This window comes from Gymnoscopelus braueri (assembly GCF_963280865.1).
Source record: "Gymnoscopelus braueri genome assembly, chromosome: 13".
Classification (NCBI taxonomy): Eukaryota; Metazoa; Chordata; class Actinopteri; order Myctophiformes; family Myctophidae; genus Gymnoscopelus; species Gymnoscopelus braueri.
Window position 1 is genome coordinate 49,529,928 of NC_137615.1, and position 24,920 is coordinate 49,554,847.

General features: G+C 40.4%; 1 protein-coding gene across 4 annotated transcripts in view; it reads left to right on the plus strand.

Moving 5' to 3' along the window:
• Positions 1-24,920, plus strand: part of LOC308099312 (uncharacterized protein) — a 127,740-nt gene that overhangs the window by 57,650 nt on the left and 45,170 nt on the right. For 3 of the 4 annotated variants that reach the window (XM_080448032.1, XM_080448035.1, XM_080448033.1), the window contains 4 exons: positions 5,788-5,851; positions 10,809-11,405; positions 11,541-11,660; positions 12,673-13,754. In XM_080448032.1, coding sequence (XP_080304158.1) covers positions 5,788-5,851; positions 10,809-11,405; positions 11,541-11,660; positions 12,673-13,754 — 1,863 coding nt within the window. The remainder of the gene's footprint in view (positions 1-5,787; positions 5,852-10,808; positions 11,406-11,540; positions 11,661-12,672; positions 13,755-24,920) is intronic. The other variant, XM_080448034.1, reaches the window with a different exon arrangement.

The following is a 24,920-nucleotide window of genomic DNA, read 5'->3' on the forward strand; positions in this document are numbered from 1 at the left end:
GAAGAAATGCCACCCTTTTCACATTGGCCTGTTATAGCGCCACCACCAGATCTAATTTAGCAAAACACATTTTTGGAACAAAATGCATCAAAGTGTTCGATTGCCGTGAAAGGCCTAAGAATAAATGGCACCCTTTTCACATTGGCCTATTATAGCGCCACCAGGAGGCACAATAACGTACCTGACCTGGCGGAGACTTGTGCTCCGAGGACCACTTTTTCTAGTTGAAACTGCAATGATGATTATTATAAGGGCCCGAGCACTGCACAGTAATGCAAAGCCCTATTGAAACTGCAATGATTATTGTTAGGGCCCGAGCACTGCACAGTAGTGCAAAGCCCTATTGAAACTGCAATGATTATTAGGGCCCGAGCACTGCACAGTAGTGCGAAGCCCTATTAAAACTGCAATGATTATTATTATTCCCCCAAATGAATCGCGTTTTTGAGGGGCAATGTGTACTCCAAAAGTTACGCAACTTTGCACACACATTACCAGTGGCAAAATATTACGTATTTTAATTGTCTCAAAAAAGGGCATGGCATAATGGCTCAATAGCGCCCCCTACAAAGGTTTGTGCTTCAAGCCCCACAATACGGTTTCACCTACGTGCATGTAAAAAAAAATGTAAAAAAAAAGTGTCTTGGAGCCATGACTTAAACCAAACAGGAAGTCGGCCATTTTGAATTTATAGCAGTTTATAGCGTCACTGCACAGTAGTGCGAAGCCCTTTTGAAACTGCAATTATTTTTAGGGCCCGAGTACTGCACAGTAGTGCGAAGCCTTATTGTCTCCGCCAGGCCGAAAGGCATGGCGAGAGAGTATGTTTTACCCTCCGTCCGTCCGTCCGTCCGTGTGTCCGTGTGTGTGTCCGTCCTTGTCTGCGACCAGCTAATCTCCGCCACCGTTGGCCCGGTCGCTGTGAAACTGCACACATACACTCCCTGGATGTCCCAGCAGAACCTCTGCCCCATTTTTCAGATCAGGCTGTCATAGCGCCACCATGAGGCCGACTTTTGTAAAACACATTTTTGGATATGACTCCTACAGATTTTCTCCAAAAAACATGCAAATCAGTACACAGTATCTCTATAGTCATGTGATCATCACGGATCTGTCCGATTTACCAGATTCCATCCTGATTGGCTAAGATTGGCTCCCAAAGTTTGCAGGATTGGATCATTTTGAACACAATGCCTCAAATCATGAACGAAGCATGCGATTTCCGTGGCATTTTCCACGTAGATTCCCACTTGGCCCAGGAAGAAATGCCACTTGAAAACTTTCCTAACAGCCTCATGGTGGCGCTATAATAGGCCGATTCACGTTTTTCCCTATAACTGCACTGATCTGCGTGAAACTTTGCACGCACACTCCCCAGAGGCCAAGGAAAAACATCTGCCCTGCATTTTTCACATCTGCTTTTTATAGCGCCACCATGAGGCCGACTTTTGCAAAACACATTATTGGATATTACTCCTACAGATTTTCTCCAAAAAACACGCAAATCAGTACACAGTATCTCTATAGTCATGTGATCAACACGGATCTGTCTGATTTAGCAGATTCCATCCTGATTGGCTAAGATTGGCTCCCAAAATGTGCAGGATTGCTTCATTTTTAACACAATGCCTCAAATCATGAACGAAGCATGCGATTTCCGTGAAATTTTCCACGTAGATTCCCACTTGCCCCAGGAAGAAATGCCACCCTTTTCACATTGGCCTGTTATAGCGCCACCACCAGATCTAATTTAGCAAAACACATTTTTGGAACAAAATGCATCAAAGTGTTCGATTGCCGTGAAAGGCCTAAGAATAAATGGCACCCTTTTCACATTGGCCTATTATAGCGCCACCAGGAGGCACAATAACGTACCTGACCTGGCGGAGACTTGTGCTCCGAGGACCACTTTTTCTAGTTGAAACTGCAATGATGATTATTATAAGGGCCCGAGCACTGCACAGTAATGCAAAGCCCTATTGAAACTGCAATGATTATTGTTAGGGCCCGAGCACTGCACAGTAGTGCAAAGCCCTATTGAAACTGCAATGATTATTAGGGCCCGAGCACTGCACAGTAGTGCGAAGCCCTATTAAAACCGCAATGATTATTATTATTCCCCCAAATGAATCGCGTTTTTGAGGGGCAATGTGTACTCCAAAAGTTACGCAACTTTGCACACACATTACCAGTGGCAAAATATTACGTATTTTAATTGTCTCAAAAAAGGGCATGGCATAATGGCTCAATAGCGCCCCCTACAAAGGTTTGTGCTTCAAGCCCCACAATACGGTTTCACCTACGTGCATGTAAATTGGTACATACTTGTATCATGTCCTGACTTACGAAAAAGTCTCTTGAAGCCATGACCTAAACCAAACATGAAGTCGGCCATTTCTTATTAATAGTGGTGTTTTTGTGCATTTCACACCATTTTCACGGGTTATACTTTAACGAACTCCTCCTAGGCGGATTGTCGGATCTGCCTCAAATTCGCTCAGCGTACACAGAAGACCTTAAAGATGAAAAGTGATCAAAAGCTTGAGTTTTTGTAAAACGGCGTGACCATGGCAAAGCATCAAACTTCAACGCGAAACAGGAAGTGATAATAGCCGATCTACAATTCCTATTGGCTGGGCTTTAAACAGCCATAACTCCGGTTCCCAGCATCAAATACCTACGAAATTTACTAGGCACACTTAGACGGCAAATAGGGACAGGACGAAATTGCTTAAGCCCCGCCCCCTCTGTGTTCCTATTGGCTGGGCTTTAAACATTCATAACTCCGGTTCCCAGCGTCAAATACCTACGAAATTTGCTAGGTACACTTAGACGGCCAATAAGGACAGGCTGAAATGCTTAAGCCCCGCCCCCACTGTGTTCCTATTGGCTGGGCTTTAAACAGTCCTAACTCCGGTTCCCAGCGTCAAATACCTACGAAATTTGCTAGGTACACTTAGACGGCCAATAGGGAAAGGCTGAAATTGCTTAAGCTATGTAGCCTAACTTTTCAGCTGATTGCCATACAGGCTTGTATCTTGGACAGAACGTCGAGGGCCCATACGAAAAATTACGTATTTAATTTGTTTCAAAAAGGGGCATGAGCTAATGGCTCAATAGCGCCCCCTAAAAAAGTTAGTGCTTCAAGCCCGACAATACGGTTTCACCTACATGCATGCAAATTGGTACACACCTATGTCATGTCCCTACTTACAAAAAAAGTGTCTTGGAGCCATGACTTAAACCAAACAGGAAGTCGGCCATTTTGAATTTATAGCAGCGTTTTGGTGCATTTCACGCCATTTTCATGGGTTGTACTTTAACGAACTCCTACTAGGCAGATTGTCGGATCTGCCTCAAATTCGCTCAGCGTACACAAAAGACATTAACGATGAATAGTTATCAAAAGCTTGAGTTTTCGTAGAATGGCGTGACCATGGCGAAGCTTCAAACTTCAAACGCCAAATAGGAAGTGAATATAACCGATCTACAATTCCTATTGGCTGGGCTTTGATTGATTGATTGATGTACTTTATTTAGTAAGACATGAGACCAACAGTACATGGATGTACAAATTCACAATACAAGGTCTACTAAACTGGAAGACTCATTAAGCACTGAGCTTGTTTAAAATGAGAATGAGATGTTGCGAATCGTCCCCCGAAACGGGTAACCGTTCCGTTCCCGAAACCACCTCCGGAGGCAGTTTGGGATCCGGATCATACGTTTTCGGGTACGGTACGCTGCAATGTGAAAGCAAGCGTACCATTAGACGGAAGTGGCCCGCTATTTGGAATAGGTGACGGTATATAAACTCGACAAAAACAGCCAACAAAAACACGTCGCAGATCAATCCACAGGGGTTCAACCATGGCCGTAACATATCCACACCAAGCAGTAGCACAGCAGAGCAGTGCTCTCTGTAGGCTGGAATCCAACCGTTGCGGCATCCAACCGTTGGATGCCGCATGTGTTGGACGCCTGTATGTTGGATGCCGTCTGTCAGCGCAGCACCGGTTTGAAAAAAAGAAAAAAGACACACCGACATTCCATAGGCTAAATCAATGCATTTTGTGATCGCATCGCACAACTAATAGCCTACTAAAACTAACGGGGAATACCAGAAAATAATAATATTTTGACATACGGGAGAAACGGTTGGTGCGGATATTTAAATTGGATCTCTACTACATATCTTTGCTGTTAGGAAGAAACCCTGTATCCCATATTGCAACTTTTAATGCTTTTTCATCATAAATGAATGCCCTATTGTCATACAGTGTCACACAAAAGTAGCAAAAATAGCCAAGCTACAAGCTGAAAATGCGGTGCAATGCGACACATTGAGCTTGTTGATCCACTATTTTTGATATTACAATATAGAGCAGATAACCACACTGATCTTGCATTGGAAAATATAATTTTTATTTTAAATATGAACAAAGGCAGGAGATGCACGTCCCCACAGTTCTTTTTTACACACAGTGCTGGACCCACAAATCATAAATAAATAAAAATAAAAAGGTGAGTCTGCACACAAACTGCTCTAGTCTTTTTAAATTATAACCAAAGCTCTAAAGTTAACGTTTCTCCCATGTAGGGCTAATAAATTAATCCATAAAATAAGGAGACTCTTTTTAAATAACCAAAAGTGAACTTTCTCTTATTATTATTATTACTTTGGAGACTATGGCAAGCGCGATCCTATCGCACACCTTCCTACATGACCAGCTATGGCTTTGCAGTCCAGAGGATGAGATTAAACAACAGACAGGCAGCGTTGCGGAATGCGTTTGTGTCAACTGTACGTGTACTTTTCTTCATAGAGAAAAAGAAGAGCACAGGGATATATATATATATATATATATATATATATATATATATATATATATATATATATATCATTCAGTCCGACTTCACTGTATAGGCTACTATAGTTGCCTTTTCATTTTGTACTTAAGCTGTCGTGAAAGTTTATAATATTTAGAGAAATTTAAAGTTTCAAATGCAAAAGTAGTAGTAGTTGTGAAGGTTAGCAAACTGGACATTTAGACTGAATGTTTCCTGTATCCTCATCTTGCGCTAATGCACACAAGTGTTTCACCAGGTTTTATTTGTGTTGTTTCTCATAAGCGTACATCCGTTGTCCGTCAACAAGACAGCAGTCTGTGCATTGACGCGCTGAGCGCTCAGTGCGTTGACTCACTCCCCAGCCGCAACCCTATATTTATGCGAGCCCAGCACAAACATTGTCGCATAGTTGATGACGTCTGTGTCCACAGAAGAAACACTATGTGCATGCCGCCACCTATAGGATCGGGGGTATATATGCAAGTGTTCTCTGGTGCGATTGGATCTTGGCCAGTGTGAATGCTGGCCAGCCAAGCGTACTCGGGACCGGTTTGATTCAAACGAACCCAGTCTGAAACCGCCCTCTGAGACAGACAGATATACACACTACTATACAGAACATCATACAATCAGCTTACAGGTTACTGGTATGAAGAGTGAAACATATGTACAAGAGAAGAAAAAACGGGGAGGGGGGGTTGGGGGGGGTAGGTTAAGACTTAAAGAGGCCGGTTCCCAGCATCGAATACCGACAAAACTTCCTAGGTACACTTAGACGGCCAATAGGGACAGACTGCAATTGCTTAAGCCCATGGAGGAGGATAGGGCGAAAGGGTTACTCATACAAAATCATTGTATGTAATATTCATCTGTCATCTGATCTCTTAAATTTTTTTATCATACTCATTCCTTTATTTGATTTTTCCCACACAGCTGATAAAATGGATACAAATGACAATGGGCAACAATGTGAAATGAACAAGCAATCTCTGCCACGGTAAGTTTTCAGACTGAAGTTCAGTTTAACATCACAATGTAATATATATATATATATATATATATATATATATATATATATATATATATATATATATATATATATATATATATATATATATATATAAATATATATATATATATGTATATATATATGTATATGTATATGTGTATATGTATATGTGTATATATATATATATATATATATATATATATATATATATATATATATATGTATATGTATATGTATATATATATATATATATATATATATATATATATATATATATATTGGTGTCTGTGTGTGTGAGAGGTCGTGCTAGGATGTTAAACTGCCGGTCCCAATGTCTGAAATTATTAAAATTTCTTGGACATCTGATAAAAGATACAGTCATAAACGTTTTTAACACACTAATTAAAAATAGGTGCGTAAATGCAGCCTAACACTTGCAGCATTACATTTTGGATTGAACTATTTGAACATAAACGAGGAATATACACATTTTATTTAATGTGCGTAATGGTCTCTCAATAATCCATTGCGTTTGAACATATTTTCTTCCGAATACCAAACAATCAAAGGTTACTGCACAAGAAATGGGTAGGCCTACATGAGATTCATCTTTCATAACATAGTTCAGCAGCTGACCTGCAAAGGCAATACATTATAGGCTACTCACAGGTTATACTGTTAGACAGGCAGTGGTGTTGTGGGGTGCCGTCCGTCCATCCGTCCGTCTGGTTGGGACAGCTTTGGTAAAATTGAAAGCATTTGTGCGAATCTTGCAGCCTTGAGCCTTATAGAGCTTTTCACTTCAAATGGTGGTTAATGTTTTAACGTGTCCACTTTTATGATTAACGTTGTGTTTCACCTGGATGCGACAGTCGGAGTGTGGATAGGTTTTGTGATAGTGTGGATAGGGCTTCAGTGTTGGATGTTTCATCTTCAAATGCATGTGTATTGTTGTTAATTTGTGAACTTAACAGCGTGTGTGGCTTTAACTCTATGGTGTGTGCTTGTGGGAGAGATAGAGATACAGCTTGCGAAACAGAGGATTTGAAATGTGCCTGATAATTATTATAATGAACTGCCGTGTCATTGTCAACCGGTCAGGATGTCCGGAGAGATTTATATTATCTTGTCTTTGTCATAAAGAGTCGGTCAAAATCGGCAATTACCGGACTAACGCGACCTCTGACACACTCTGACAGATATATATATATATATATATATATATATATATATATATATATATATATACACATATATATATATATATACATATATATACATACATACACATATACATATATACATATATGGATATATATTTTTTTTGCTGGTAGGCAAGAAGACGTACACAAACTAAAACAATGAACCTTCCTAGTGCTCTTAGGTTAGGAAGAGACCACACACTCCAAAAAGCACGATGGACTTGAATGTTAACTTCATTTGAATTTGGTACGACACGTTTCATCGTTTGCCTTCGCCAGGTGCAACACCTTATAGCTTGTTTCGACAAATTTCCGACATGGTCCGCCATTACAAAGCGAAACAGAGTATCTGCTGGCTCTAAGAGCCAGGATCTTACCGTGAGAGGCGGAGGTGCGCGTCCCCGTGAGATTCTCGCACACGTTTGTGCACACACCCGCGGGTGATGATCTTTCCTCCCGGATGTAGCCCGTTGATCCGAGGCGAGCAAAAAATAAGCCTCGAGGAAAACAAACGTGGACCCCCTCCCCCGTTGAAACGAACGCACCCCCTCCAGACCCCCTCCCCCATCGTCGTCGTCCCTCGACAGATGGAAGAATTGACCGAGTGATTCCGCTGATCCGTGCGAGAGAGCCATGAGAGAGGAGGAGGTGTGTGTGTGTGTGTGTGTGTGTGTGTGTGTGTGTGTGTGTGTGTGTGTGTGTGTGAGTGAGTGTAAGTGTAAGTGTGTGTGTGTGCGTGTGCGTGTGTGTGTACGTGTGTGTGCGCAAATAGCCGATCTACAAGCTCATAACCTCTGAGCTTGTAGATCGGCTATTTTCCTAATAGGTTTGATTTGCTGTGTTGACTATTAGTCAACTTTAGTTTGTAACAAATTAAGATATGTACTGCTATCTCTATATAAAACTTTGTTTTCATAGACCTGGTTGCTTATTTTTCTCGCAAAATACCTGGCACCCTTTGGTTTTGACGTCACTGCTAGTTGCCAGTGATTCTCAACCTGTGGGTCGGGACCACAACGGAGCTTGTAGATCTGCTATTTTCACAATATTTATCTGTGGAACCGAGTCAAACAAAATGGGGGGTCCCCAGTTCAAATATGATTATTTTGGGGGGTCACAACCTGAAAAGGTTGAGAACCACTGCATAGATTTTGAATCAGGTCCATTTGGTTCCATTTGTGTACTTTCAGTTGTAAATGTGAAGTTAGAGAACCACTGTGTAAGAGGGATAGACAGACAGACAGACAGACAGACAGACAGACAGACAGACAGACAGACAGACAGACAGACAGACAGACAGACAGACAGACAGACAGACAGACAGACAGAGGGGAGGAAGTGAGGAAGAAGAAGAAGAGAGGGCTTGTAGATCTGCTATTTTCACAATATTTATCTGTGGAACTGAGTCAAACTATTTTGGGGGGTCACGGCCTGAAAAGCTTGAGAACCACTGCATAGATTTTGAATCAGGTTTGTGAAGAGAGACATCTCACTGTGTGAGAGAGAGACAGACAGAGAGACAGACCGACAGACAGACAGACAGACAGACAGACAGACGGGAGGAAGAAGAAAAAAAGAGGGCTAGCTTGTAGATCTGCTATTTTCACTATATTTATCTGTGGAACCAGTCAAACAAAATGGGGATCCCCAGTTCAAATATGATTATTTTGGGGGGTCACGGCCTGAAAAGGTTGAGAACCACTGCATAGATTATTGAACCAGGTCCATTTGGTTGCAAATGTTTTTGTGAACAAAGACATCTCACTGTGTGAGAGAGAGAGACAGACAGAGAGACAGACAGACCGAGGGGAGGAAGAGAGGAAGAAGAAGAGAGGACTTGAAAATCTGTTATTTTCAAAATATTTATCTGTGGAACCAGTCAAACAAAATGGGGGTCCCCAGTTCAAATACGATTATTTTGGGGGGTCACGCCCTGGCATCCCTTATTTTTGAGCGGTGTAGCCACTCCTATAAGTGGGGTTGGGACACCTCATTAGTAAACCCTTCGCTGTACTGTGATTGGCTCATAATAGCACACCCCTCTACATTATTACACCCCTAGCTGTACTGTGATTGGCTGACTCTATTGGCTGACTCTTTTCAGCACTGTGATTGGCTAGCGAGACACATGATGAAATTAATAACCTATAAATAGGACTATGCACTTCAAAAAAATCACACCCAGTGTGAAGTGGGCGGTGTGGTCATCACAGTGTTCATCACAATGATGGAAGCTCACATAAAAAAAAGTTTTTTTTTTAAAGTGCATAGTCCTATTTATAGGTTATTAATTTCATCATGTGTCTCGCTAGCCAATCACAGTGCTGAATAGAGTCAGCCAATAGAGTCAGCCAATCACAGTACAGCTAGGGGTGTACTAATGTAAAGGGGTGTACTATTATGGGCCAATCACAGTGCAGCAAAGGGTGTACTAATGAGGTGTCCCAACCCCACTTATAGGGGCGGCTACACCGCCCAATTTTCTTTTTTTTTTTAAGTGAGCTTCCATCACTGTGATGTCCACACCGCTCACTTCACACTGGGTGTGATTTTTATTTATTTATTTTCACAAATTGTCATAAATGGCATAAAAGAACAACAATCTACAAGCTCAGTAAAACCTTGTAGATCTGCTATTTGTTGCTATGAATACAGGTGTGGCTTGAGATTTTGACTTGCCCATTGGTGTGGCTTGGGCACAAAAGGTTTGAAAACCACTGCAGTATAGAATATTGGACTGGAAAATAAGTGTTCTCATGAAGCTCTCGATGACCGATGTATTGATGTTGCACTTTGAACTTTGAATTATTATTATTATTTATTATTTGATGTATATAACTTGAGTTGAAAAGCTTTTCACTTTGGAGCGAAACAGAGCCATAAATGTCCATTCAAAAGCAGTTTTTATTTGTTATTTTTTATAAACAAGTATTGTTTACATAACTGATGTCAATGAAGGCGCAAAATAAATGTCAAAGACTTTTGAAACATTTTATGCATCCTCAAAGATGAGTCAGAATTGTCAAAATTCCTGGCACTGGCTGATCCTGTTATAGAAAACCCTCTGGCAGGGAATGTTAATACTGAGTATTTACAACTATAGCTGCTATTTTAAATTGTTGATTTAAATGTGCAGTCCATTTGTCCACCTCAACACGCAGACATGCTGACACACTGTCAGCTGAGTGACATTTATCAATCATAACCTCGGACATGCCAAATTATTGCTTTTAGCATTGGAAACTAGCATTTCACATGTGAATTGAGCATGTGAATTATTCATGTCCAGGTATTTGACAATTTTACCTAATAGTAATGTATTGCAATAATTCCTATTGATGTTAATGAGTTTTTATTTTAATGTAGGCTTTTGAGAGTTAATGTTTGATTTGATATGGTAATGTTCAAGATGAACTATATGCTGACAAAAACAATAATCATACTTGACTTCACAATAATTGTGAATATGTTGTGTGTAGTGTCCATTGTCTGTTTTACTTCAATGATGTTTTTTGGAAAATACATTCATAATCATTGTGATGGGTGTTATAACAGATTAAGTTATGGTAGTTATAATGTGCTGTTACGCTGAGCTCATAATGCCTTTTGACCAGCCCTTACAATACTTATAAACCTTGTTATAAGTTGTCATTCATAATTATAACACACATTATGAATGTGATTATAATGCCTTATACAGTATGTGATATTCATATACAGTGTTACTTTATTTGATGTTACAGAAAAGAACTGCAGGAGACTTTGTGCCAGTATGCCTCCAACACCCTCAATCACATTGCCACAGTGACAGAATTCTGTCAGTCACGTTCAGAATGGATAGACGATCGGACATTAGAGAAAAAAACAATGAATGACATCAAAAAGGAAGAAAGTCAAATTGATCTGAGCTTTGGCCATGTGACCGGGTCCGAGGACACAGGTCAGGCTGTTGTAGAATATGCAACGAGCAAGCTGAACATGATTACTGCTGATGCAAGACGTGAGGAGCTGAATAAGAAGCTGGGTGAGGTTCTTAAGGAAACTAGAAGAGGCTTGGAAAAGCTGAACCCGTTTGTGGATGCTGTCGAATCACTGGCTGTTACCTCTCTGCATGTCTTTGCGGAGAAGAAGCAGGTTTTACAGCTGCCTGAAGGGACAAACTTTAAGAGTGTTCAGGCTGTCATCACTACTGCAAAGCTGGTCTGCCCATACCTCCTGCAGTTTAAGAGAGAGTCAGATACCTTCTTCTCTCCCAGCTTTCACAATGTTGATGAACATACAACATATTTGGATAAATATGTATGCAGAACCAAGCTCATCTGCGAAATGTTGGAGAGAAGGTAAATTAAGCTCTCATCATAATCAAACTGCCTTTGGTTTACAATATTGTATTTCTTTATTCATTACAAAATATGATTCATTGTGCACAGCCCGTACAAAATATTCAGAAATTGAGTAAGGCTTCTCATTCATAGCTCTCTCAGAGAATTTGGGAAGATGAAGAATACTAAAACTGTGGTCCAACTACCTGCACATTTGTCTGAAGGTGACATAGAGGAAATGCTACGTCATATCAATTTGCTCACTGATGTCAGGTATGTATTATGTCTCAGTGGATTAGACATATTATAAAAGGTGTAGGTTTGCACTAAAATAGATGTCCAGTCACTGCTGGTGGTGTTGTAAAATGCGAAGTCCACTACTTAAGAATGAAACATATTTACATATATCAGAAGAAGAAGGCTCTCATACCTGCAGGGCTTGTTTTACAGTGCCTAAAAGTATCAATATGCATTGGCATGCAGTCGTCTAGTCCTCTGGCATAGGCCAATCACAGCGCGTCTTTTCCGGGACTTGGCAAAACACGTAACAGCTGTTGGTCTGTTTAGCAGACTACGGCAGCTCGTGTGGAACAACCACGGCATGGATGCGTTTGTAATGACAACTAATAGCAGATTCATGAAAAAAAAATACCTTTGACCGCAACAAAAAGTATATAAGTAGTGATATGCGTATGGGCTCTTCTCTATGCTATGGGGGCTACCGGGGAAACTGGACGACAGGGGCAATTCTGCAAATAAACCCCATGGCTAGTCATTTGGGATCAATATAAGTAGGAAAAAAAGCTATATGCTATTTTGATCCAGACTTGTCCTTTAAGTTAATAGATGCATGTTATTTTGAACAAAGAATTGCACCTATAACATCAATTATATTGACTCGCTGGGGTGACAGGTTGCTTAGGACATGAAAGGTGTGTTGCTGGCCTGCCTAACCTTTTTGGCACAAAGTAGACTGGGGTAGCTTCCCATTAGAACTTGTGGGGACATGTTTCTGAAATAAGGGCGTGTTATTGGCGTGTTGTTTAAATGGCGATCGGTTGAAGCCGCCAGATTTATGAACACACTGTCAACACACATAAATCACATGTGAGCCCTGTCGTAAGATGATTCCTGGGCTCAAATTTAAGCTGGTTTCCACGTTCCATTGTTAAATGAGGGCCAGTGGGAGGCTATGGCACTCGTATCGTATAGAAAATGCTGATAACATTTAAAGTCCAAACTCATGATATTGTTTTTAATATCCATTCTCTATTCCCTCTGACAGGATGGACCCGAACTTTACAATTATGTTCCCGGATGACTCCTCCTCTGGCTTTAGGAAGGAGTTCAGTGATCGTCGTTTAGGGATGCTACAGTCTCTACCTGAATTGAAGGAAATTGCTGTCCAGCTTGATACGATGAAGAAGGGTGCTCTGATCTCCAGTGTAACAGGTGGCTCAATAGGGGCAATTGCAGGTGTGCTTTCCATTGTTGGTGGAGTTGTAACAGGTGGAGCGTCCATCGTTCTAACCGGGGTGGGGTTAGGAGTTGCCTGTGGAGTCAACAGTTTAGTCACCAAAGTTACAGAGATCGCAGTAAACAAAAAACGAAAAAAGAGAGCTAATGAGATAATGAGCAAATTCATGGAAGATTTAAGGTGTCTCCGGGAGTATATAGAGGAGGTGTCTGGTAAAGCAAACACCACGCTGGGAAAGGACAATGTGGATATGCTAGGAATTATCAAAAAGGCCAAAAAAATGACCATAGGCATTAAAACTTTAACAGATCATGTTAAACCAGAAACAGACCAGGGAGTAAGAGAAATAGGCCAGGGAGGAGCGGATATGGGCCAGGGAGGAGCAGAAATAGGCCAGGGAGGAGCAGAAATAGGCCAGGGGGCAGCAGAAATGGGCCAGGGAGCAGCAGAAATGGGCCAGGAACTAGTAGAAATAGGCCAGGGAGCAGCAGATATAGGCCAGGGAGCTGCAGAAATGGGTGCAGCAGAAATTGGCCAGGGAGCAGCAGAAATGGGCTGGGAAGTAGCAGAAATAGGCCAGGGAGCAGCAGAAATTGGCCAGGGAGCAGCCGAAATGGGCCAGGGAGCAGCAGAAATGGGCTGGGAAGTAGCAGAAATAGGCCAGGGAGCAGCAGAAATTGGCCAGGTAGCAGCAGAAATGGGCCAGGGAGCAGCAGAAATGGGCCAGGTAGCAGCAGAAATGGGCCAGGTAGCAGCAGAAATGAGCCAGGGAGCAGTAGAAATGGGCCAGGTAGCAGCAGAAATGGGCCAGGGAGCAGCAGAAATTGGCCAGGTAGCCGCAGAAATGGGCCAGGGAGCAGCAGAAATTGGCCAGGGAGCAGCAGAAATAGGTCAGGGACTAGCAGCTAGTACCATCGCTTTAAATGCTGTTGGCCTTGGTTGGAACATAATGAATGTCTGCAAAGACAGCATCAGTCTGGCTAAAGGCCGCCAGAGTGAATTCGCACAGCTAATCCAAGCCAGAGTTTCACTGTGGCATTCAGAGCTAAACTCATTGACGGAGATCGACTACTTTCTGCGTGAAAGCATGCAGACATCAGCGGAGAAGAAAAATTGCCTTGAATCGCCATTTTATCCAGAAAATTAGATTTGAGGGCGGATTCAGACTGGGTCCGGTCCGATTGATTCGAACCGTTCCCGAGTATTGGGAGAAATTGGCCACGTTTGGCCGTTTGGCCTCTCCCAGCTCGCCAGCATTCACATTGGCCAGAATCCTTCCATACTCAAGTACACTTAATTCAACAGTAATGGTAAATATGTGCCTCATGGGGGCGCTGTTGACTATGGGGCTTTGGGAGATAGAGAATGTCATTCACAGAAGAAGAGTCACTTGTCAGAGTGCAGAGTGAATAATAATGTTTGACTGTGTTCCTGACGTTGTCTTGAGCTATAATAATAACAGAACAACAATACACAACCAAAGCAGTTGGTCTTTGAAACCTCAAAATGTAACGTTGTCTCTCGCATCTCTGTTATTATCAATATGATCATTGACGTCACTGATACATCCTTGGTATTTTAGCAGTGACGTCACGGACTAATCCTTGGTATATTTATCCTTATATACACGTTCGATACACATGTGTTTTTTGTTTATGTTTTTCCACGGCTCGCGCTACTCAAACACTAGAGGGATTATTATTTCTTGTCAACATTCAAGTAGAACTATGAGAAGGTATAACCCAGCTAAAATAATTTGTCATTATAAACATATATAAATGATATATGATTAGCAGTCCACTTCCTCCTGTCGGTACGGATGGATTCACATTGCAGCGTTCCGCTCCCGAGTGCGTAGCAATCGGACCCGAGACTACCTCCCCAGGTGGTTTCGGGTACGGTACGGTGATGCGTTACGGGGAACGGTACGCTACATTCACACTACCACGACATCTGCCATGTGGTCCGGGGTGCGCACCCGGGACCATAGACTGAATCCGCCCTGAGACTCTGATCCAGTGGCAGAAAAATAATCTTTGTTATTTTATTTTTTTTAAACTGTATAATGAAACAGTCAGTGATTTAAGAAAATGTCAACAACAACATTGTGCTTTTTTTCCTGATTCTAATATCCCATTTCAACTCCTTCATGCGGAATTCTGAGCAGGAATTTATGAAGCTAGCCTGTCATTCTCGGAATCTGTTCTTCAGTACTCCTTTTCGCTGATGATTCTGCTCTCCTAGTCTCTCACAATACGATAAATCAAAGGTGGAAAAATGACTGATGGCAGAACTCCACAAAATCAGGATCTGGTTATCGGACAATAAGTTGTCTCTCCATCTTGGCAAAAAGGGTCTAATGAAAACCTAAAGATGTCCCCTCGGGTTTAGAGTGGTAGTAGGAGTTACAGCCAACGAAGAAGGCTGTACATTGGACAAACTATCTGGAGAGAGTGTGGCACTAAAAGGTCAACCAAAAAGTAAAATGTCATAGATAGCACTCTTGAAATACATTACATGTTGTCCCTACTTGTTTAGCATTAACGTTGTATGAATGTACTTATTAAGGATTATATTTTGATGTATGTTGGCACCCCCCACCCAAAAAAAAAGAAAGTGAAAACATGTCGAACACATTGGTACTCAAAGGACCACAATGGAACAACTCAATGGTGTTTTATCCTTCTGACAATACTATATGGTCATGTATATGCCAGTAAAAACATGAATATAATATATTTTTTCATTTGTTTCTCTCCAACATATGGTTAAATTGTGTATAAATATATAAGTATATATGTGTTACGACTGTGATCATATATATATATTTTTTTTTTATATGTTTTGTTATCTCATTTGGATTTCTTTTTTTATTTTTTAAAGATATTTTTGGGGACTTTTCTGCCTTTATTGATAGTGTACAGTGGAGATGGACAGGAAACAGGGAGAGAGCGATAGGGAGAGACATGCAGCAAAGATCGTCGGGAACCTCGAACCCGCAAAGCGCTATCAGGCTACATTAGAGCCTAAGTATGGAGTTACATTTGTGTCTTTATTAACCAAACAAAAGAAAAACATTTGAGAGAGAAAAAATATAAACAGAGCAAAGAATAGTTTTGAAAGAAAATGAATTAAAACAGCAAGCAAAAAATTATAATTTGTAAGCAAAGGAAATTATATAAACAGAATAAAAAATATTTTTAATTAAAACAAATTAAAAACGCAATCAAAAAAATATATTTGCAAGCAAAAAAATATAAGATTTGAAAGAAAATAAAAAATAATCGAGAACAAAACTTTTAAAATTCAAGAGTAAAAAAATAAGGAAAAACGGTTTAAACTACATAAAACAAAATACTTAGTAAAATGTTTGGGTAATAAAATGTGTTGTGCTAAATAAAATGTTTTTAATGTTTTTTTTCCTCATTTGCGAATGAAAGTTGTTTTTTCTGATTGCAAAATGCCTTCTCTCTCAAAACCTATGTCTTTGGTCTCAATTTTTTTTTTCTCTCTCTTGGATTTGTTTGTGTGAGGGGTTAAAGTTCAGAAGGCGGGTCCTACGCTGATAGATGTAAGACACCTCTCCATTGGTCACTTGGAGTCTGAGTGACAGCTCCCCCTTCCTTATGTAGCTTGTTGAATGCAGGGATGGAGGTGTGTTACGGCCAGCATGGTTTTTTGATTATTATTATTATTAGCAGTTTGCAAAAAAAACTAAAAAACATGAAAGTATAATGCAAGGTCAGCTAAGAGTATTTAAAACCTAAGAAAGATGACTTGTTTCCATTGGGGTCCTTTGTACTCAATTCATAGAGACATTTAATGACAGACAGATATACACTACTATGCAAAACATCATAAAAACAAAAACAAAAAAAATATGTACAGTAAACAGTTTGAGTAAACAGATTGATGGAATACTTTATTAACAGTAGGATACAGAGGTACAATTGTACAATGATTGTTATAAGGATAACACAAAAAGGCTTGTTTCCATTGTGGTCCTCTGGGACTGAGGTCAGAGCTCCATTCCAGCTCTGGACGCTACACTATTCGTTACAATATTGAGCATTTTAGGCTATTAGCAATTCAGATGATTCCCTAATGTTAGGTTTCTGTTCTACTTACAGTTTGTGATCTGTATTTAAAATTGTTGTATTGTTGTTACTGTTATAGTAGGCCAGTGGTTCCCAAACTTGGGATCGGGACCCTCAGAGGGGGTCCCCAGATTAGCTTAATGGGCAACATTGTTTTCTCTCTCAACAGTAAACAAACCAACCTATACAGTATAAGTGTATACAGGGTAACACATTTCTAAAGTGACAATTTAATGACTTTTAAGACCTTTTTAAGGCATTGTGCGCTTGAAGTTCGGCTATTTTCACAATATTTATCTGTGGAACTGAGTCAAACTAAATCCTTTGCTTACAAATTATTATTTTTCGCTTGCTGTTTTAATTTGTTTTCATTCAAAACTATTCTTTGCTCTGTTTATATTTTTTCTCTCTCAAATGTTTTTCTTTTGTTTGGTTAATAAAGACACAAATGTAACTCCATACCTAAGTGCCAGGACCGCTGGCCAGGGTTGTCTTTTTTTATTTTAAAATAATAAAAAATATTTGTGTGAAAAACATTTGATTTTTACTTTCCCTAATATTATCTTGTTCCCACGACTTTTATAGGGTTAGGAAAATGTGGTATTTTGAAACAGCAAATCACACACTAAAGAAAAACAATATTGCAATTTTTTTACATAATATAGTAATCTCTCAAATTGTGAAAAACTTAATGTTTTTATTTATTATTGTTCATTACAGCTCAAATGGATAAATGTCAGTTGGCTAGTACTGGGATATTTACAGTAATGCATAATTTGGTCTTTCCCTGTAAAAGTAAACTTGTAAATAAATTAATTATTGGTTTCACACCCACCCTATATGCAATTCCTGCAAGGTCAGTCTGCAAATGAATGTTCTACATAGTGTCACGACTTGTGAATAAGCTAGATATGGCACAGTATTCTGGCTACATTTGATAGTTTTGTCAAAGACATAACCCTTACAAAAGCCTAATGTGCCTAAATAGTGTAAATGTGAAACTATGAGTATTCCTGTATAGACACACACTACATGCACCTATTCTATTAATGGACTCAGCCTTGCATACTCACTATGGTCCACGAAGAGGAAGTTGAACCCACAGATCCATTGAAGAATAAAACATAAATAAAAAAACCTTTACGACTTCTCTCATAGAAAAGGAGAAACTTTGCCCTGTGTGTAAATAACAAAATAATATGTTTTACCAATAATTTCCCTCTATACCAACAGTTGTCAGCCACTGGAGTAGTGTGGCGGTGTTAACTTGCAGAAACACATTGCCCTCTCGCTGTATTTTGGTGTTTTCATTGTTTGTTTTGGTAGACATGGACAATTTTGGGCTGCCAATTATGAAAATAGCTTGATCTACAAGCTTGTGAGGTTGTAGATCATGGTATTTTCACCATGTGACTCCGGTGTATGATATCTATTAATTAAGCATAGGCCTAGGCTATTTGTAAGTAATCTTTAATGGCCCAAAATAGGGCCACCAGCGTTAATGTGGTATCTGAGATGACCCTTGGATGGCAGCTACCCTCATGTCTTCAGGTGAAAGGCTGAGCTCATAGGTTGAAGACCTGGGTGGAATGACGGGGTCGCCAAAATAAATCCCTCATAATATAGTGTTGTGGTATAAAAAAAATTGAGAACCCCTGGTCTAGGCCTAACTGCTTCAGTTAACCAGCAGAGGCCGCCACTAGCCATATGAACTCCAGGGATGTAGCCTCTCTCTCTTTCCTGCATCTTTTCCTCCTATATTTCACTCATTATTGTCTCCGCCAGGCCGAAAGGCATGGCGAGAGAGTATGTTTTGCCCCCACCTACAGCTTTTAACCAAACGTCATGCAAATCGGTACACAGTATCTCTATAGTCATGTGATCAACCCGGATCTGTCCGATTTCCCATATTGCATCCTCATTGGTAGGTTGGCTTCCAAAGTTTGCAGGATTGGTCCGTTTTGAACAAACTGCCTCCAATCATGAACGCAGCTTGCCATTTCCATAAAATTGCACACGCACATTCCCACTAGGCCGAGGAAGAAATACCACTTGACATTTTTCAAATCAGCCTCATGGTGGCGCTATAACTGGCCGATTTGCATTTTTAACTATAACTGCACCGATCTGCGTGAAACTTTGCACGCACACTCCCTAGAGGCCAAGGAAAAACATCTGCACTGCATTTTTCAAATCTGCTTTTTACAGTGCCACCAGGAGGCCAACTTATGTAAATACATTTTTGGAGATTATTCCTTCAGATTCTGTCCAAAAAACACGCAAATTGGTACACTGCATCTCCATAGTCATGTGATTCTGATGGATCTGTCCGATATTTCATATTCCATCCTATTTGGCTTACAGTGGCTTCCAAAGTTTGCAGGATTGGTCAGTTTTGAACAAAATACCTCAAAACATGAACGCAGTGTGCAATTTCTGTGAACTTTTGCATGCAGATTCCCACTAGGCCGAGGAAGAAATGCCCCCATTTTCACATTCACATTGGCCTGTTATAGCTCCACCAGCAGGTCTAATTTAGCAAAACACATTTTTGGAACAAAATGCCTCAAATCATGAATGCAGTGTCCGATTTAAAGGCCTAAGAAGAAATGCCACCCTTTTCACATTGGCCTATTATAGCGCCACCAGGAGGCCACAATAACCTACCTGACCTGGCGGAGACCTGTGCTCCGAGGAGCACTTTTTCTAGTTTCTAACTCTCTTCCTTTGTCATCTTCTCTTTCCCTCTCTCTTGCTGCTTTAACTCTGGTCATATTCATTCATTGTGCTAGTATTTCCCTCTTCACCAAATCTCTAGCCGATCTACAAGCTCACAATGCATCACAATGTGTCACTTTGTCAGCTTATACAGTAGTATATCTGCTATTGTCGCCCAACTTTCACCTCAGAACAGGGACGCTAAGGTTAAAGTGTGCATATAACATTGTTTCACTATGATAGCCTATATTTAGGTGGTTGAAGAGGAGAATAATTGTAACATTAATTATTTTATTTGCCATACATATCATTAATACCCAGTGTTTAATGGATCCAAACACTGTATGCTATGATATCATTGCTGTCCGGCAGAAACCTTGTATCTCGTAAGCTCACACGTTGTGAGCTTGTTCTTGGGGGGGGAAAGTCTGTGGGTTTTAGAATTATTGAACCAATGAAAACTGTTATCAAGAGCTTGTGACTAATAACTACATTTGATCCTTTGGAACATGGGTTATTTTTTTCTGAATTTTTCAAAAGTTTTGGACACCAGATTGTTAACGTCTGATGACAATAGCATAACTGTGCATATTCAGGGGGTAGTTACAGAAAGACTCAAACATGATGTGACACTTATTGTAATGCAATAAATCATAACCATAAGTAATGTGTTTATTAATCATATTATAACCATATTTTACACTTATTGTAATGCAATAAACCATAAGTAATGTGTTTATTAACCACTAGAAGTTCGGGCCGCAGATAACTGTGGCTGTTTCAACATGTTGTGTGACATCTTCTCCTCGTCACATGGCCCAATTGGCCCCATAGTTCAACAAGCACCTTAAAAAGCCAGACATGCAACAAAACACGTCTGCCTGAGGATTAGCAGGCTGTCATACCTTCATTAATCTCTCATCATGTACATTTATGTTTCCATTGTTCGACTATCATTACTTAACACCACACCTACGCATGGTCTAAGACTTTCTCATCAACATACCTGGTAAAACCTCACTGCCACGTGTTGTGAGCTATTTTTGGTGCACGACACTGGCACGCAACTAAGTATAAATCAAGCATAACTCTAACCCCAACCCCTGGCCTAAATCTAACCTCTTAGGGCCGTTTCACACTCGGGTCCCGGGTGCGCACTCCAGACCGCTTGGCTAGTGTGAATGTTGCGAATCGTCCCCCGAAACGGGTAACCGTTCCGTTCCCGAAACCACCTCCGGAGGCAGTTTCGGATCCGGATCATGCGTTTTCGGGTACGGTACGCTGCAATGTGAAAGCAAGCGTACCATTAGACGGAAGTGGCCCGCTATTTGGAATAGGTGACGGTATATAAACTCGACAAAAACAGCCAACAAAAACACGTCGCAGATCAATCCACAGGGGTTCAACCATGGCCGTAACATATCCACACCAAGCAGTAGCACAGCAGAGCAGTGCTCTCTGTAGGCTGGAATCCAACCGTTGCGGCATCCAACCGTTGGATGCCGCATGTGTTGGACGCCTGTATGTTGGATGCCGTCTGTCAGCGCAGCACCGGTTTGAAAAAAAGAAAAAAGACACACCGACATTCCATAGGCTAAATCAATGCATTTTGTGATCGCATCGCACAACTAATAGCCTACTAAAACTAACAGGGAATACCAGAAAATAATAATATTTTGACATACGGGAGAAACGGTTGGTGCGGATATTTAAATTGGATCTCTACTACATATCTTTGCTGTTAGGAAGAAACCCTGTATCCCATATTGCAACTTTTAATGCTTTTTCATCATAAATGAATGCCCTATTGTCATACAGTGTCACACAAAAGTAGCAAAAATAGCCAAGCTACAAGCTGAAAATGCGGTGCAATGCGACACATTGAGCTTGTTGATCCACTATTTTTGATATTACAATATAGAGCAGATAACCACACTGATCTTGCATTGGAAAATATAATTTTTATTTTAAATATGAACAAAGGCAGGAGATGCACGTCCCCACAGTTCTTTTTTACACACAGTGCTGGACCCACAAATCATAAATAAATAAAAATAAAAAGGTGAGTCTCCACACAAACTGCTCTAGTCTTTTTAAATTATAACCAAAGCTCTAAAGTTAACGTTTCTCCCATGTAGGGCTAATCAATTAATACATAAAATAAGGAGACTCTTTTTAAATAACCAAAAGTGAACTTTCTCTTATTATTATTATTACTTTGGAGACTATGGCAAGCGCGATCCTATCGCACACCTTCCTACATGACCAGCTATGGCTTTGCAGTCCAGAGGATGAGATTAGACAACAGACAGGCAGCGTTGCGGAATGCGTTTGTGTCAACTGTACTTGTACTTTTCTTCATAGAGAAAAAGAAGAGCACAGGGCGCATATATATATATATATATATATATATATATATATATATATATATATATATATATATATATATATATATATATATATATATATATTATATATATATATATATATATATATATATATCATTCAGTCCGACTTCACTGCATAGGCTACTATAGTTGCCTTTTCATTTTGTACTTAAGCTGTCGTGAAAGTTTATAATATTTAGAGAAATTTAAAGTTTCAAATGCAAAAGTAGTAGTAGTTGTGAAGGTTAGCAAACTGGACATTTAGACTGAATGTTTCCTGTATCCTCATCTTGCGCTAATGCACACAAGTGTTTCACAAGGTTTTATTTGTGTTGTTTCTCATAAGCGTACATCCGTTGTCCGTCAACAACACAGCAGTCTGTGCATTGACGCGCTGAGCGCTCAGTGCGTTGACTCACTCCCCAGCCGCAACCCTATATTTATGCGAGCCCAGCACAAACATTGTCGCATAGTTGATGACGTCTGTGTCCACAGAAGAAACACTATGTGCATGCCGCCACCTATAGGATCGGGGGTATATATGCAAGTGTTCTCTGGTGCGATTGGATCTTGGCCAGTGTGAATGCTGGCCAGCCAAGCGTACTCGGGACCGGTTTGATTCAAACGAACCCAGTCTGAAACCGCCCTTAATGTCTAATCCTAACCTTAACAGCTCATAACAGCTCTGGGTGTGCTACCATTTGGGACGTGGTAATGCAAACAAGTGAAGCATGGAGCTATTGATGCTGTGTACGCGCAAAATCACACACGCACACACACACACGCACGCACGTCTTTATCTTTCTCCCTCTGTTTTGGTGGTCGTTTATCTCTTTATCTCATGCTTCTTCTGACCTCAGAGAAAGTCACTCTATAACAAGGGTGGACTGGCAATCTTCTCCTCCTCACTGATCTTTATCTCATTACTGTATTTGAATTGACATTTTGATATAATACTGAAAAACAGATTGCAACTTAGAAAAAAACTTGCTTTCAAAGCCATTAGAATGTTCATTTGTGGTTAGGATCGTTACACGTGTGTATACATGTAGGCAAGGGTAGCTTAGTAGAAGCTTTTGAAGCAAATAGCAGCTGTTTTTTTAAGGTTTTGCCGTCACTTGGTAAAAAAAACGTTTCCCAAAATGTCTCTAAAGGTAGTTGCTCTGTTCATTATGTACAGTAGTTCTATGTCTGAGGTCAACTCGGTACAGATAGTGCAGAGAGTCTCTCTCTCTCTCTCTCTCTCTCTCTCTCTCTCTCTCTCTCTCTCTCTCTCTCTCTCTCTCTCTCTCTCTCTCTCTCTCTCTCTCTCTCTCTGTCTGTTGATGCTATGTGTTGTTGCATGGTCTGTTTCAAAGGCATGGGCTGCACAGGTTGTGTTTACAGTAACAAAGGCATGGGCTGCACAGGTTGTGTTTACAGTAACAAAGGCATGGGCTGCACAGGTTGTGTTTACAGTAACAAAGGCATGGGCTGCACAGGTTGTGTTTACAGTAACAACAGCCAACAGCCTGACTCCACCGTGGCAGCTGTTGTCTTTATATTTCACTTTGACGGGTCACGAGCACTACATAACTTCATTAAATACATGTTTTGTATAATGTTGAATACTTCTTACATCATGCTGCTGATCCATTCATTAAACCTTTATTTCTAGAGCACTTATTATTTATTTTCTACAAGGACATTGCCTCAAAGCATTTTGTATTTAAGACATGTTACATAGTAATAAAGTTACTTATGAACCGGCCTCACCAATGTTTTTTTTTGTATTTTGTTGGGTTTAAACGGATATTTCACTTTTTTTTTAATGGTAATTTTATCGTCTACTCAGGCCTATGTGAACCCCTCAGACATTTTTTTTGTTGCTTGATTCAGTATTTAGATATTTGATATTCATTTTATCAGACACGCCCCCTTCCTATGCAAACCCATTGTAACTTCAAACTAAATTTTTAACATGTTAGATTCATCAAAAACACTCATCCTTGGTTCTGGTGACTCATCCTGCAACTTAAACTTGCTCCCAAAAGAGTAGACGATAAAATGACCCAAAATGTTTTTTGAAGGTGAAATATCCCTTTAAAGAAGAGTCAAGTGCTGATGAACTCAGAGACCGACAACAAAGGGGACAAAGTTTCGCTTTTTCTCTCCTCTGCAGATTTTTTTCTCTTTGACTCAATCTACATGTATGAATTAAAATAAAATCCTTACATTTCTTTTTTTTTATGAGTAGGATGTTGGATTGTTATGAGGATGTTAGGTAGGACTGGATGTTATGAACAGCAGGTTCATTCAGCAGGTGGCAGAGGTGGCGAGGCTTTCTGTGTAGGTTGACCGTGTCTGTAGGGATGAGGTGGTCCAGTGTGAGCTTGTATATCTGCTATTTTTGAATAGCCAACGCTAAAATCCAAAATGACACAGATGCTTTCCCGGTTATAATGGGTTAAGGTGAAGGTGGCTGACAGGGTGAGTGAGGAGGGTCTCCAGGCTGGAGGAGACCCTCTGTGTTGGCAGGTGGTCCTCAGAGCGATTGAGGCCCAGTTGGGCAATACTGGGGTTAAACATGTAAGTGGGTCCTGATCTGAGCCATGATGTGGGCTGCTATGCATGCGGCTGGCATGCTAAGAGAGAAGGTGGGGAGAGGGGACACATCAAAAACGCTCACCCTCATTATCATTAAAGATGCCCTCCAAAAGAGAAATAAATCATTAGACCACAAAAAAGGCAACAAACAGCGAGGATAAATAATACAACTAAATAAAGAAAATGGCGTCTAATAACGGCATGGCTTCCCTCTTGAATTCGGACCAATCCTGCAAACTTTGGAAGCCAATGTTAGCCAATTATGGAA